At 35.2% G+C, this 16,959-nt stretch overlaps 1 protein-coding gene across 1 annotated transcript in view; it reads left to right on the top strand.

Moving 5' to 3' along the window:
- TOPAZ1 (testis and ovary specific PAZ domain containing 1) overlaps positions 1-16,647 on the top strand; it is a 36,172-nt gene extending 19,525 nt beyond the window's left edge. The window contains exons 9-21 of the mRNA XM_031058908.1: positions 3,453-3,516; positions 4,640-4,791; positions 4,999-5,091; positions 5,390-5,505; positions 6,380-6,446; positions 7,417-7,591; positions 9,088-9,188; positions 11,540-11,548; positions 12,164-12,320; positions 13,144-13,308; positions 14,336-14,539; positions 15,602-15,785; positions 16,437-16,647. Coding sequence (XP_030914768.1) covers positions 3,453-3,516; positions 4,640-4,791; positions 4,999-5,091; positions 5,390-5,505; positions 6,380-6,446; positions 7,417-7,591; positions 9,088-9,188; positions 11,540-11,548; positions 12,164-12,320; positions 13,144-13,308; positions 14,336-14,539; positions 15,602-15,785; positions 16,437-16,647 — 1,698 coding nt within the window. The remainder of the gene's footprint in view (positions 1-3,452; positions 3,517-4,639; positions 4,792-4,998; positions 5,092-5,389; positions 5,506-6,379; positions 6,447-7,416; positions 7,592-9,087; positions 9,189-11,539; positions 11,549-12,163; positions 12,321-13,143; positions 13,309-14,335; positions 14,540-15,601; positions 15,786-16,436) is intronic.
- The last annotated feature ends 312 nt before the right edge of the window (positions 16,648-16,959 follow it).

The raw sequence follows: 16,959 nt of genomic DNA, 5'->3' as shown, positions 1-16,959 counted from the left end.
TTGTCCATCTTCCTGATATCTTAAATATACTGTGTCAGAAATTTTTAAATACATCAGTGTAATTTGGTTTTATTTTTCTTAATGTTTTCTCTTTTATATATATTTTGTATGGAACGTTTTTCCTTTTTTCTCAAGTGTGATACATCTTTGGCAGGCTGTTGTGAATATTTGTAATTTTCAGCTAGTTTATCTGAATTATTGTGGTTTTTATTGCTTCATTATATTACAGGCACATTAAAGAAGTGTTTGCCTAAGACTATTAAAAATCCATTCCATTTGATTTGACTTGTGGTACAGCACTCCAGCAGACTTTAACACTTCTACCCACCAAACCTAGCCAAACTTTCTTGGTAGTCTAAAAGTGTGCCTGAGTTTTGTTTGTTTGTGTATGTATTTATGTTTTTAGACCTGTCCATTTAAAAATTATAATAGGCCAAGCACCTCATGGTGGCACCAAAGTACATGAAAGAAAAACAGGTAAAGAAGCTATAAAGGCATCTGGTCTTAAGCAGGAGGAATAAATCTCTTCAGGAGAACTGTTATGCAGACTGATAGTCCACTTGCTTAGAGCTCCGTGTTCTCAGTGATAATAGTCACTGAGTGTTTGAAGAGAAATACCTTTCCCCATAATGATATTTTTTCTTTTTCGTTAAGTAACTGGTTGATGCTTTAAGGCATAACTTCCTAATACTTAACACTTTACAGTTGTAGTTGATCACACAACACAGCCATGCTTGAGTTCATAAAAACATCATATGTTTTGAAAATCAGCATATTCTTGAGCTCAGCAAGTTGTGCAAGTTATCAATTTTTTGAGTTTTTTTTTAAAAGATGCCTTTCATTTTCGAGCAGTGAGATCTGTTTTATATTAGTTAAAGTAAACAGAAGACTGTTTCAAATACTTGCCAGAGTATTTAAGGGAAGGGTGGGTCTTAACAATATGTATCAGTGATGGAGAAGAGGGTAAAGGAGATGATGCTGGATTCTATTCCATGGTCCTCAATGAAAGGGCAAGACACAGTGAGCTGAATAGAGTAAATTGTTTTGCTCAAATGACATTTCAGAGTGTGGCATGGGCAATCATTTCTTGGTTAAGTGGTTTCAAAACATGTTGTTATGCAAGCCTTTATTTCTCTTTGTGAACCTCACTCATTAATTTATTTTTTTACTCCTATCCATTGAAGAAGTTTTTACTTTCTGTGACTTCATATTCTCCTTTTCCTTCATCCTGTGAACCTCATAACTGGAAACAGAAAGGATATAAAATAGGAGTATTTCTTCTTTCATTAGTGTTGTCTTAAAACTTCAGGGCCTTGGATATATGCTTCTGTTGTGGTGGATTTTGGTTTTGTTTTTTTAATGTGTCTTCCTAAAGAAATGTGATTCTACACTGTCTTTTATTACTGTGTCTAACCACCACTAAATGACTTTTGAACCTTTTGGTCAGTTTCAGCCACATTGAATAGGAATTATGCATCTCAAAGCTTCCACAGCATTCCTGTAAGAAGGATCCTGGTTTTGATCTCACTGAGATAAAAGCTGCAGTATGGGGGTTTCTTCCTTTATTAAACAAGAGAGGGAGCACTGGCTGGGAGATGCTGGAGTATTTAGCGAATTCCTGTGCTTGTTCTTCTGAATAAGCACCTCTGTGTTATTGTAGTAGGACCATGCTCTTAGTGGAGAGTTGGTTGGTTGGTGGTATAAAACACAGAGGCCTTTATTATGGTTTTATTAAATTGTCATGTTAAATGAGTCATGGAATCAACTGACAGATGACAGAATAGTGTGATATATACTCCCTTTTGGAAAGAAGAATAATCTCTTTCATGTACCTACATTCAAAATCTATTACAGCTAACTCAAAATTTAAAGATTCTGACATTTTTACATAGTCTGTGGGTGCAGTTACACCTTTCAAAATTGGAACAACTAAATCAACTGAAGCCTTCTAGAAGGTGTAAATGAATAACACATTTAGTTTCTTTTATTAATGTAATAGAGCATGTCCCATGATTGAATACTACTACAAGTGGTTGTCCAAGCAATTTCACTAATACTTGGAACAGTCAGAGCTCCAGATGCAATCTTGGCCTTTTTTGGGAGTCAGTCCAAAGAAGGAAAAAAATTGATTCCATAAGAAAGCAAACTAATTTCCTTACTATAAGCTAAAGTTTATTCTGGAAATGCCCTCAGCCACCTGGGAGTATAGATTTGGATTAAGTGAGTTAACCTGTTCCCAAGTGACACTTCACATATATTAATGATCAAAAATTTGACATGATTTCCTGAAAGGTATATCTTGGAATATAGCTCAACATTGCAATACTGCTTCCAAATAAAAACAATAAGCTTTATTTATACTTAGATGTATCATTTTTGTATTCTTTGGCTTGATGCTCTAAACAGGTTAATGGCTTTAAAATAAGATGTCTTGGCCATAAACCAGTATCTTTTGCTTTGATGATAATTAATTTGCTGCATAATGAACTTCATGAGTAAATCCTGTGTCATTTTGAAGTTTCATGTAAAAGTAAACCTGATTCACTTATGTATTACCATGACTACTAATTTAGGGCATTTTCTGTCTCTTGATGTTTAACTATTTCTCAAAATAGTATTAAATATGACCAATTTACAATGTTGTGCAGAAAGACTGTAAATGTTCTAGAAGTGACAGAGAATTTCTAAGAGGGGGTGGGGGTTTTCCTGAACTTGGAATTCTAAGATATAACATCAGTAATCTTTATTTCTTCATCTGCGGAGATGGAGGAGTGTAAGTATGTAAATATGTAAAATGTGTAAGTATCACAAAGCTGACAGCTTAAGATGTTAAGACAAGAATGTTGCAATACTAAATAACATTAAAATATCTAGGTGTGGATTTCTTTTTTTTTTTAGTCACTTCAGTTTGTGGTGAAATGGCTCATTAAATCAAGTTAGTTCTGAGCTTTTTGTTCTGTGTCCTTATGAATGATTCTTTGTGACAACTGGTGTTACCAGCTTCATTTCTGGATGATCTTTTGATTTCTTAGTGGGTACATTCATGAAAGTTTTAGTTGCCACACTTCACTTTCACATTTTTGCTTCCCTTTCTTTGTTTACAGTCTGCCACATTTATGCTAACTCTGAAGTAACTGCATTTTCAAATTTTCTTTTTTTCTTCTTTTTTTTGTTTGCTATGAGTATATACATACACATGCAAACATTTGTGGTCCCAACAGCCTCTTTCCCAAACATTGCATCTACATTATTTTTCAGTTTGATTTGCTGGCCTTTTGACAGAGCCTTTGCCTACAGACCCCATTACCTTCTTATATCATTTATCAGTATGTATGGCTTACATGGAAGCAATGTAAAGCTCATTATATAATAGAACTCATGCTTGTGAGTAGTTCTTTTTTCAGCATAAACTGAAGTTACATTTTACTATATTTTTTTTTCTTTTTTTACAGATTTGCATGGCAATTCTTAGGACATACATTAGTATCAAAGAATCAGGCCTCCTAAAACGTGCAGGTATGGTATAGTAGTAGCTGTTGATGATCTTCGTTACTTAGCTTATTTAAAGCAAATTAAATAGGCTGTCAAAGGAGAAATGGTTGCCACTTCAGCAGTGAATAAAAAGTTCTTCAAATAAAACAATACATTCAATCCCTGCATTTTAATAGTTCCGTTTCCCAGTAAGGCTAGAATTTTAGATAAGCACTTAGCTCAGTAGGTTCTTAGAAATCTTACTTCCACATAAAATGAACATACCTGAATGTAACCAGATTTGGGAGTAGAAATATGTAAATAGGGCAGGTAGGAGGTTTAACAGAACCCAAATTTTATAAGGGTGCTTTTGAACACCCTGGCCAAACATCAAAAAACCAAAAAGGTGAGAATGGAAGCTCTTGAAATTAAGTATTGCTACTGCACCCACCCCCAACAGCTTTAGTTTAGTCCTTACACCATATATGCAAAGGACACATTTTAGGGACTGCAGTTCATTCAAAGCCATCTGAGCTTTTGAGTTCAGTCAGAAGGGGCTTTTGTTTTGTTTTTACTCTGGACAGTGATTTCTTTTATACCGCTCCTGAGCAGTCTTTAAGGTTTTGAAAACTTTTTAGAGTGTAGCAGAATGAGAACGGGGAATTCAGTTGCACCATGTGCTGCAGTGTTCCCGTGCTGAACACGAGTGTTTAATGTGGGTAACACTGGATACCAGCAGGCCACAGTACATGTTTGTCAAGGAAGGGTGGCACTGGAGCAGGTTGTAAGACCATCCACTGTAACACAGCACTTCCTGGAGCTTCCTGTCTGGAAAGGCCTTACTACCTTGATGCATGTACCAAATATAACCTGGGTTTGTGCATTCTTCTTGTGCTGCACCAAATCAGCTAAGCTTGCTGGGAACCTACAGAGCTTACAGTGCTCAGCTCAATGATACAACATATTTCAGAATAGTCAGTCTGGTTCTGGTAAGGTTAACACTGTATTTAAAATGGATCCTTTCACTCATATTTCTCCTATCCCTGTTCCATAATATCTTGGACAATTAAGCATCGTTACACTGTGTCTAAAATGTAAGGAAATAACTTGTTTAAATAGTTAGCATCAGTTAACCCCAAAGTGAAATTCAATTTAATTGCTTTTTCAGTCCAGATATTTGTGCGGTATTACGAAGAAGTTACTCCTGGTGTGGATTTTGCTTCTGAAGTGCTGAATGATCTAATTGTTTCATTGCTCAACAACTGCTTGTTGCAGGAAGTATTTCAGATATTGAATGTAATTGTACAAATCAAGACACTGGTAGGTGACTTTGTAATATTTTTTAAATCTTAGTTTCATAATTTTAGTTTTTTGAGTACTATGCTATTTATAGTAATAGGTTTGTTTTTACTCTGGTGCTTAAATCTTGGGTGAGGGGAGTAATTCAGAATACCCTATTACAAAATCTCTACACTTTCTAATTGAAGGGAGTTGCAAAACTGAATGTGCTTTTTTTGTCTATATTAGCCAGCTGTAGAAGTTCTTCTGAAAGTTTTTGAGCATGTGGCTTCTTTGAATATAAGAAATGCTGTGCCTTCATTAATCAGTACCTTCTGTAAGGTATGAGTTTCATTTGTACTACTGCTGCTTGTTGGAATTTCTGAAATACTATATTTACACAAATTGCCTGTTTGAAAACTCAAACATATCAATTTAAAAACCAATACTGAAATAATATGAAAAGTGTTATTGTGAGTAGCTGAATTCGTGGTATTGATTTTCATTTATTCCTTCATTTTTGGCTGAGATTCACTGCGATGTGTTCTTCCCTATGTTGTTTGCCATTTACCTCTGAAGATGCATTAAGTCATCACAACTTTTAACATGCTTACTTTTCTTACCTTGTTTGATATTACAGCTCATTGATGCTGGTATGCTCCTTGAGTTAGAACATTTTGACTACATTATTAAGTTACTTCGCCAGTTGGAGGTTTCCAGTTGGGAAATGAGTACTATCTTGACTATAAAATCCAGGTACGTCTTTAAGGAGCTATTCTCTCATTATAGCTGCTTAGCTCCTTCTTCAGCATCTATTTTTATAAATTTATGTGGAATCTTTAAAAGATGTGTTGGATGAAAATACTATCATCACCCCCGATTGTATTTTAAAGTGCTGTCAATTTACTGTGTTTTAAAGACCAAGCATTGTTAAATCAAAATTTAGATGCTGACCATAATTATTAGTTTTTTCCATATCAATCATCATTGTACAATTTGCTGCCCGCTGTGATAGAAGTTTATATAGCTAGCCAAATTAGAAATATTGTGATTTAATATATAATTTATAATATTAATATATATTTTACCCACTTGAGCAAATGGTACTTCTGCAATAAACAACCCTTCTAGGATTAGTTATAATCTGAAGTAGTTTTCTAGTTTCCTTTACAGTGACTGCATAAACATTTGTGCCAACACTACTAGGGAGGAGGGTTATTTTTTGAGTACTGCTGGGATATGCTGGACAAAATGTCAAATCTGTTCAAAAACTGCTAATACTTCCCCATCTCTTGAACAAAATTGTGATCCTTCTTCATTTTTGTATCATCTGCATCAAATACACACACTCAAAATCTGAGAAACTAAATTTGTGATTCATAAACATACTTTTGATTCTCAGTGGAAACCAAATATGCAGCATCTGTGAAAATAGCTCTGCTCAATTATTTGTTTAATACATGGGCTAACTTCCCTTGGCAAGATTTTAAATGAGCGTTTTCAGTGTGCAGTTTGTGTGATGTGAAGCAAATAGGATCAAAAATCACATCCACTTAATGTTCATATGTGATAATTTGTTGTTCAATAGGATGTGTTAAAATTCAAGTATTCTTTTTTTTCTATATGGAAGAATTAAGGAAAGATATTTTGAAAAGACATGGATTTTTGACTTCAACTTGGCAGTGGCTGAAATTCAGGTACAGTATGTGCATTCTTCATGACTTCTTTAAAACCTACATGAAATAGCAATTTCTATACTTTTTTTAATTAGTGGGCTCTGTTATCAAGTATAGTGAGCTTATGCAAAGCCATGTTTGGGAAGGGTTAGCATGCAGGAGAAAACTGTCTTTGGCCTTTCTCTAATGTCAGTATTTTGATTTACAGACTTGCAGTTTTTTATCTTCATTTTGCATTGAATTCAAAGATTTTGTAACTTTAAGCAATTATTTCCTCTGCTTTACATCTGTCGTGCTTGTAACTGGTAGCGGTACATCGTTCCTCACCAAAAATTTATCTAATATATTACTTGGCAGATAGAATTCATATGTGGTATAAAAATAGATAAGAAAATTGTCAAAGCAATTGACAACATTGAGCAGTATTTTAAAGAATAAGAAAATATTGTAAAACATTCTTTATTTGGACGCTTGTGTCTTTCATATTCAAGGTCAGATTACTCATTATGCACAATTATAATATAGTTTGCATATTATCACACATACTGTGTAGATCCAGAGATTGAAATATAAAAAGGGAAAAAACAGTACTGATTTTTGTACTTCTTTAACACCAAAGTCATCAAGTGATCTGGCACACAAAAGACTAATTCATATAGAAAATAACCATAAACTCAGCATGCATCATGGGAAAAAAATACTGAATAAATGCCAGTTCCTAAATAGGATGAATAAGTTATGAGCTTTCTCAATTGGGGTCATGACATGAAAAAAGGAATTTAATTTCTTGAGGGATAGAAGTAATTAGCAGTCCATGCAAGTTTGGCAACATGTAACTGCCATATGACTACGAATGTTCTTGGCAGTAGCATTTCATCTACATTTTTCTCCTTTAAGTATATCCCAGGTACATATCTCAAATTTCACTTTATTTTCTGTTTGGTTTTCTGGAAGCAGGTTTGCTTGTATTTATCCTTTGCCTCCTTTACAGCACTGCAAGGAAAAAAGGGACTGGACCAAGCTGGGAGCTTTGTATCTTAATGCAAGAACTGGATGTGAACATTTTGAGGATCTTCAGAAATTGTTTTTATCTATTGCTGAAATTCTAACCAAGGATTCTGAGGCAGACAGACCAGGAGTCCCTTTTTGTGATTTTGCTGATATAGGTAAAATTAAGATGAAAGAAGTGCTTTTCATAGAGGTTTTAAAAGATAAACTAATATAGTTTTCTGATTATTAGTTAATTTTATGTTACAGTATTCTGAATCTTTTGAGGTGTAAATACAGTCAGCTGTAATGTTCAGTACAAGCTATTTTCCAGTAGAAATAAAATGCTTACACTTAAGGAAGATTCAGAAGGAGGAACAGTAGAGTTTTGTGAAATCAAAAAGAGAACCCAGAATTCATGATCTTCCAATAAAAATGGCCTATGCTCAGAACAACAGCAAATGTATTTCAGTATTTTCATGTAAAGTTTCACATGAAAATGTTACATTATGTTAATAGCATAAATAAGCTTTACTGCTGTAGGTATGTATATACTTGTATATTTTAAGACACATTGAACAGGTTACATCATGTATGTAATTTTTATCTTTTTTTTTTTAGTAAATTGGATTTTTAGAATTATTTTATTCTCCAAAGAATCAATGGTTTCTGCAAGGGCTGGGTGCTTGAGAACCCAATGTTTCAATGGTTCTGGCAGGTTTTCTTGCCTCTTTCCTCCCTATGCCCCTTCATTTGCATATCTGTATCATTGTTCCTAATGAGTTTGCAGATTACTGAGGCTTGGTAAAGTGTCAGTGGAATATTAAATCATTTTGCAAAGGATTACTTTGATATTTTTTAACCTGTATTATCTACTAAAACATAATGAATATTTATTCCAGATATGTGGCATATCCTGTCTGACCACAGACTTCCATATCATAAAAAAGCTTCAAGTGTGACAGAGGGAGAAGATTTTGTTGGAGCTTGGAATTTAGTCTGTCTTTCCTAGAGCAGTGGTCTCTCAGCTGATAGGTGCCTCCATCCGTAAAAAATTTTTGAGCAGTGACACACTATTTATTTATATCTTATATACATGTGCTACTACACCAATATATAAAATTTATATATTAAATTCTCTATAACCCATACACAAAAACAAGAATTACAAATACGAGCTAAATATTAAACAAACACTGTATTTTAAAGTATTTTACTTATTTTTATTTTCTAATAGTACAAAAAAATATTTCTTTCCCACAGCTGAATGGATTGTTGTACTCACACTCTACTTTGAGACCACTGCTCAAAAATTCTAACAGTGCTTCCAAAGAGGTTGTAATTACTCAGTTCTGCAATTACCAGAATTTCTTCATAGTGCTATAAAATGTAAAGCTTACTTTAAAAATAATGATGTTACTAAATTATGCCATTACATGTCCAATCATTTTATGGATGACTTGGACTACTATGAAATACTGTCTGAATAAACTATAGTTATTTACTCTCCTTCTGATGTTAAGACTTAGGAAGTTGCTGCTTTCAGTGGCAAATATTTCAGAAAATGTATTTAGTATTTTCACGATTACTGTGTTTTTGAAATGTGTAATTTCTTTAAAACTGCATTTACATGTTAAATAAATAAACAATTAAGCCTTATTCTTTTTCTTTCCAGTAATGAAAAGTTCCCAGCATAATAAAGCAGACAGACTTTTCATTGGAAGGACTGGGATAAGCGTAATGTATTCGTATCACAAAGTACTGCAGTGGATAAAGGTATGCAGTGCTACAGGAACCTGACTGGAAGAAAAAGAGAAAAAGAACTAGTAATTTCTCTTCTGGATATTAAACTTTAGTTTCTCTAGTGGGATGACTGGGTGTGCCACCTGCCTCCCTGCCATCTTATAGTACTTCCTAACTGTCCAGCTGGACCAACGCATTTATCATGCCTTTCTGAGCAGTAGTCTTCTGTGGAGCCTATCATAACTTGATCTCACAACCTAGAAACTGATTGCTCATGTTCATTTTGTGATTTTTCTGAGCTGAGGTTGAATCTGAGCTAAGAGACAGGTCTTCTTGAGATTCTGGGGTGAGGTGCTGATGGGATTATTTCCAGAAACATTACTTTCTTCCAGCTGGAAATCACGTTGCATTCTAAGACCTCCCAACTGAAGTGATATTTAGAGAAGTTTGGGCAATTTCCTGCACTGATGCTTCTGCATCTGACCTCAAATAGAATGGATAAGGCCAGGAAGACAGAAAAGCAGTATAGCACATCTGCGCTTGGTGATCTCCCTGTTCCCCAGAACTGCTGAAGTGCTTTTCTTCCACTGAATCTAAGTTTCTAAGTTCCATGAATCTTGTAAAACTCCAATGGTCACAAAGAAATACCTTTACAATCAAATCTTTGCTGTCAAACATTACACTGAGCCGAGGCTAAGAGACTAGACTTTTGACTGGATGTTTTATATTCCTTATGCCTCAGGCAGTATTGGTCATAATTTCACTGCAGTAAAATCCATTTCAATGTTAAATTTGTCTTTTTCTTCCTGGAAGGAACCAGTGCATAGCAAACTCGATCTCTTATAGAAAGCAACATGAAAAGTGATAGCATAAGAAGTAATATAAACCCCCAGTGATTTTAGATTGTGTTTTGGTCAGTGATCCCATTCTGAACTTGGGCCTGGTCCTTTCAGCTAATAATTATGCTGTACTGGGATGTGTAGCATCCCATGAATTCTGCCCTCTTGGTCAATCCCCAAGCCCTCAGGGATATTCCTCATCCCGTACAGGATGATTTCTAGCATGCATTTTTATGAACAGAAGGAAATGCTCTCAGTCCCCTTTTGTCTCTTGAAGTTCTGGGTTGGTTTTTCTGTGCAAATTACCATCAGGGAACCCTTCTAGTTCACATGGAGGAATTAAATTGTCTTTTGTACAATTGTCTCTAGGGGGTGACCTTCAGGAATTCTGTTACGTAAAAAACTTGTGCACTGCTCAGTCTGTTTCCAAGGTCAAGCCAAGGAGATATATAGTAGAGGTGCTTAGTCTAGAGACAGGATGCCTGTTCTGATGAACCATTAATTTTGCAGCATCACCTTCATGAGTTGAATGGTCTTCAACAGGTCCCTTTCAAGCTGCAGCACAGTATGGTACTGTTTAAGAGTAAAGGGAATTTGCACTAGCACTCGAGTAATACTGCACTAGAACTCTAGGCATTTTTGTTCCACAAACTTAGCAGTTAAGATACTCCTAACCACAGAAGAGAGAATCTAAATTCTTGGCATTGAGGAGTGGCAGTGCTCACATACCCACTGGAGAGTTTCATTTGGCTTGGGTTTTGACTGTCTTCTTCAGCATATAGTGTTTGTGTGCTTTCAGACATTTTAGCTGTTTTCCAGTCCATCTTAATGGAGAGCCTTATCTTGGATAGCATAACCCCTGATATTTCAAGGAGATTCATCTTCATGTCCTAATTTTTTCTCCTAATGTGTAGGAAGCACATGTAGTGTTATTCTTTTACATCATGAGTTACTAAAGGTAAATACTTCTTACAATACTGTGATTTCTTTCATGTCTAGAGCAAAAGATCTTCATTTCTTTGAGAGTGTTGTGTTAGGTATCAAACCTTCTTCTCAAGAGATTACTGACTAAGATCCTCAAACAGCTTTGTAGACAACCTGTGTTGACCATAATAGAGTGTGAATGAGGTTCTACTCTGAATGATTTTTATCAGAACAAGCAGATCTCAAATTTATCTCTGCTTCAGGAAGCTGTCATTCTTACCTCTCTCTACCTGTTTCACTCCATTATATATATCAGATAAATCCCTAATCCTGGGCTGATGGGCTAGTATCTACTTGGTCCATGTCTTTTTTGCCCAAAAGGTAGTCCAGAAAGTAAGATAGTAATGAATTTGCTCTTCCTACTCTGCCCAAGTTAATTTTGGCTTTAGGACATGCCCTGTGCTGTTTTATGAATATGTTGGACTGCCTGAAACTCTAAATGTGCTTTTGATATCATTTTTCCTTCAAGAACATCAAACCCCTTTATTGCAGAGCTTTGGTGGCTCTTGGGGGTAACATATATGTGCTGCTTGGTCCTGAAGGGAATTTTCTTTGTAAGAGGTAAGGAAAGTTCATAAAACAGATGTACTTCAAAAAAAGTGCAACAAACAGCCAAAAAGGTGTTAAGATGAAGTTTCTGTAGAAAACCAGTCTAAATACCAATCTGGAATCTGATGATAAAGTCATTGGTTGTTACAATGTTGGCCAGATAGGCCAAACTTCTTCCTGTTTATTGTCCTGCTGCTTACAATCATCAGTGTTTTCTTTGACTTATGCTGGAGTAATTATTTCAGTTTAACAATTATGTCTCTGCTGCAAAATGAAAATTATCTGTGTGATCTTTTAGAATTTTGTAGATTGTGTAGTACTGAATGAAATCAAAATTAAAAATATTAATAAACCAAAGTTAGCACATAAAAATTAATTACAAAGTATATTAAATATACTGTCTTGAACATTATATAGTAGAAATAATGTTATGGGTAATAGTGTGTTGGGAGCTCTTGGACAATAAGTTGGTAGAGTTTTTTTGTCTGCATAGTTAAAAAAACCCTAAACTCTGCATTTGAAATTCTACTACACTTCACCCCTGACTCAGTTTGGAACAGATAACTGCATCGATATCTATAAATTTGTGTCACCAAATTAAATCTGTTATATTTTATGTAAATATACTCTGTGAAGGTTTTGGATAAACTGCATGAGCTACAGATAGATTTTACCCTCTTGAAAGGACTTGTAGGTGCAGGGAGGTCAGCATCCAGATGTCAGATTGTTAATAAAGCCGCAGAAATCTTTCTTTATTCTGGACATTTGGATGGAGCAACAAGGGTATTGAGAGGTAAGCCTGTCTTAAAATTTTGACTTAAATTTGAACAGTTCACTTGTATGACAGATTTCAGATAAAAGTTACAAGCTGGTCTGTGTTACTAAATATAGTCAGTAATACTGAGGCAACAAAGGAAAGGTGATCATTTACTGGTCAATATTCTTCTTTATATGTATAAGAAGTATTACAACTAATTTTTGCAGATGTTTTCACAGTATTCTACTATCAACACAATTCTACCTAAAAATCTACCATAATGAAGGAGGAGTGCAGCTTGGAAAATGATGCTGTCCCATGCTGGGAGTGTAGTTTTCTTTTGAACCAGGGGACATTCAGTGTCAAATTTCTGGCTTGGGTCCATGCGATGTTCCTTTGCACCTCACAGAATCCTCATTTAATATAATTGCTTTAGAACAGTGCCATATTTCTGCAATTATTACATATGGCTTTTTGGAACTGATCTGCTGAAAATAGAAGAAATTCAGAAATAAAAAGAATAGAAAGTATGCTGTAAAGTGATATTGAGGATGTAAATTTGCTGTTCAGTTTTATAGCTGTACATAGCTGTACGTACATATCTATATATGCCATTGACAGTCCATTTTACTGCAGTGATATTTCACAAAAGGGATGATTTACAATACAACAGTTCAGAGAATCAGTCTAAGGAGTATTGGTCATGAGGAACAAATTATTAATAAGTCAAGCTGCCCTTCCTGTGCAATTCTGAAGTTTGTGTCATGGTACAGTTTGCAGTACATTCTTAATGGCTCAAAGTCTCAGCATCCAGAAGTTTCAGTTCCTAGAAATAACACTGCACTGTTGTTTGCCACAGAGTCAGAGTGGATCACAGATGCACCATTGTGGCCCTGTGATAAAACGGACGTCCTCAATCGACATAATCTGTTATGTGCAATAGTGCACAAATACTTGAGGGAGAGTTTGTACAGGCAGGCATTTGAAGTTCTGCAGAACTTACCAGGTTTGCAGAAACATTCTGGTAAGTAAAGAAAAAGATACTGTGTAAAGAGCTAAAAATTTAACAGATTATTCTGTGTTGTTCTTGTATTGTTTTCTAGCTAAAATTTGCTGAAGTAAGATGGGTTTATACAAGCCTGTTTGTGTTTTCCAAAGAGTATAGTGTCAGTTAAATATGTGTTGTGCTCTGCAGCTCTTGCTGCACTTGTGCACACACTCTTGGATGTGCACACACACCCATCCTCTTTTGCTCAGTTACTATGCAGGGCAACAGGAAAGACTCATTAAATTTTTAAGGATCTGTACAGTCTATACGGTGAGATAAAATAGGAATATTTTAATTTTATTTTATCTTAATTTCACGTTAATGAGGTGGGGATTTTTTTCTTTAACTGAGCTAGTTAACCCAAGCGTCTCTTACATACCTTGCTAAGAACCAAGTGCTCTGTCAGGCTCAATTTATCTGACAAATTTTGGATGCATACTTCAAAATGAGACATGTAGTTACTTGGGCTCCACTGAGGAAATCTCAGCTGATTCCTTTGCGTAGGTCTCAGTCTACTGACACTTTAGGTATGTTAGGAGAGATTGATTAGAAGACCATCTACTTTAGAGAATACAGAAAGAATCTAGTTCTTCAAGTTATGAGATAAAGACAAACAAGGCTGCTCAGTCCTTCCAAAAAGGTGACAGTTCAGAGTAAGAGTAGAAGCAGAAAACCAAGGGGGTTTTTATTGGTGGAAGTCTTAAATCTGAGAGATCAGATCGAGATTGTATTTGTAGGCTGGAGCAAGTGAATGTATTTTTATGTGATTCTATTGGTTTTGACAGCAAATTCTTACTTGAACCTTAACACTTTTCCTTCACAATGTGAATGAACTACTGTATGAAAAGACTTCTGATGAATGAAGCATTCATGTTATCCCAACCTTGTTCCATCTTGCTGACAGGGGCAAGAGTTCTGATTTAGGTACTGATTGAGAAACAATCCTTCAGCTAGATTTGCATTTTCATTAATTCAGTAGTTAATATTTTTAATTTCATTTCAGATACTATAGATGCTTCTCAATACAGCTGCCTTTTTAACAAGCTGATAAATGCCTGTTTTGAGAACAAGAACCTTGGGGTCTCATCTTCTGCAGTAGACTTCATGCTTTCCAAAAAAATTGCTATTGATTTTGTTTTACTTAGAGGATTAATCACAGCTTTGGGAAGAAGTTCTTTATGGTCCAAAGCTAGGACCTATTACAAAAGTAAGTTGCTTCTTAAACAATATCTTCCCCTTACATTCTTCAGATTATGTGCTCATAATATTTCAGTATGAGTAAAAAGAAAAACAGTACTTTCTGTGTCACTCTCAGGAATTTGTTTGTAACCAAAAATACTTACTAGGAAATAGTGAGTTGAAAATAAGAATCAGTGCATACTACCTGGCATGAAATGAATGTAATTGTGATAAAATTAATTTTTTACATTCAGTTCCAGAATTTCAAGTACGTGAGCTCTGAAATGGTTGAAAAGTGCATCATCTTCCCATTTTCATCTAGGCAAATTAGATTTCCTAATACTTCTCTCTAGAAGTGTACTAGCATCTCTGTAGTGGTAAAATTATTAATATTTAAGATTTGAGAAGTCTGGCTAATTATTTTATCCTAACTATAAGAAAATTCATTTCAACTAACAGCTGGTAGTCTTTAATTGTTTTCAACTCCCCATTTCTGAGTTAAGATAATACTGGATGAGCCATTCTGCAGAGGGTCTCTCCATACAGTCACATTTTTTACTGTTTGATTCTGTCTTAGAATCGTTGTGGTTAGTAGACTGCTTTAAGAGACCGTCCTTTCTGGCATGCATACTTGGTTTTGTTAACATTGGAATTAGAGTTTTTCCTCATCTCTTTTTTTTTTCCCCTGAAATGCTATGTTGGGTTGCTGGGAACACTTGACAGAAGAGAGGGGAACAAAGCAGGAGATGCTGTTCAAATGTTCTCTCACTTTGACCATGATTAACAGCTTCTGTCTGACCTGCCTAAGTTGTACTTGTGTTATCACAGACTTGCTGTCTCCAGACTTCTGACACAGCTTTTTAATCATAGCTGATAAAACTCATTGAAAAAAAAATCCAATATTTTACAACTGTGAGTATTATGTGTGAATGCTGTGTGCTGTGTTCTCCAATCAAGCTATTTCATAGGTGAAATAGTAAAATCCATTAAGGCTTTGGGGTTGGGGTTTTTCCACATTTAGTCGCACAGAAGAGAGATCTGTGTTTAGTATTGGTAATCCTAACTCCTCATTTTCTGCATTTACTCTCAGATGCTTTATCACTGGGTTGCTACCCAGAGCTGCAGGGAAATTTATATCACAAACTCCTGAAGATTCCCTCTTACCTGTCTGAAGTTGAGATGCTGTTGGCCATTGAAATATTTCTTGTTTCAAATGCCAATGATATTCAAAGTTCAAGGACTACTAGCCAGACTCTTCAAATAATACTGAAAAGGTTTGTTGTCAGAAATGTACCATTTTGATTGTATTTATTCATGTGATCATGTAAGTAATAGATCTTGATTTCCTTATCTGTCTCAAAGAATACATCTCTTCCTTTTGTTCCTTGGATTAGTGAGAAGTTTTTTATCTCTTGTTCCCATGTGTATGCTACTGTATATCTGTTTGTTTTCTTAAATAGTAAGTTCTGCTTTTGCAAAAAATGTAGGCATGTCACTTAGGCACAGCCTTGTTCCAAAAGTAATAACATGCCAAAACTGAGCAAACCTTATAGATTCAAGCATGTACATTAATTCTTGCTATATAAAGTTCATTAAATGGTTTGCATTCCTGTACTGAATCTTCCAGCCCAGAGACATTTTTTGCATGAAATGTGCTGTGAATATTGCAGAGCTACTTTGCACTGGTATTAAAGCTTACTATTTTTCATTACTATTAAAGATGTTAAAAATACTCTTTCTATAACTATTTAATTCTTCAGAGCAATAATATAATCTGTCTAGAAATTAGCATAATATTTATCAGTGAAAAATAGAAGGCATTATTTTAATGTTTTTGTAATTTTCCTGCCAGTATAAAGTGTTAGACAAGTGACATATCGGCCTGTATGGTACCTAATTTTATATTTGTTAAAATTCCCTTACAGATCCGAAGATACAGTTCAGAATAACGGTGCCTATCAGGAGGCAATGGAGAGGCTGTTCCAGGCAGCTCATTTATCTGATCCAAAGCTTTTTCTTAAGCATTTGACAGCGAATGTTAATATGGAAGAAGTTTACAGGCTGGAGCATTCATCTGCTCTAAAATGGCTTCAGGAGAATATGAAATGGGCTGAGAAGGTTTGGCTGTTCCAGTAGTTACTAAACAGTTTCCACTGTGTTCGGACTGTGCCTTACTGATTTACAGCAAGGTTTCAAACTCAAGTTGTGGTTTTTAATACTATATTGATGATAATGCAGAGAGTAGCACAGAAATAGCATTTTTTTCCTATCACACTGACTTATATAGATGTTTTGCAATGGCATCACCAGATAATGAGGATGCTGCAGCCTCAGAACCTGCATTCTCCATTCTTACAAAGAATTAGCACTTAGCTTCTTTCTCCCAGCAGCTGATCATATAAGTATAATATAAGCATAGATAAAAGTGTAGGTAAGTGCATTGGTTGA

This window comes from Geospiza fortis, unplaced genomic scaffold (assembly GCF_000277835.1).
Source record: "Geospiza fortis unplaced genomic scaffold, GeoFor_1.0 scaffold231, whole genome shotgun sequence".
NCBI classification, from domain to species: Eukaryota; Metazoa; Chordata; class Aves; order Passeriformes; family Thraupidae; genus Geospiza; species Geospiza fortis.
The sequence above is the reverse complement of the archived record's forward strand: the minus strand, read 5'-3'. Positions and strand labels throughout refer to the sequence as shown.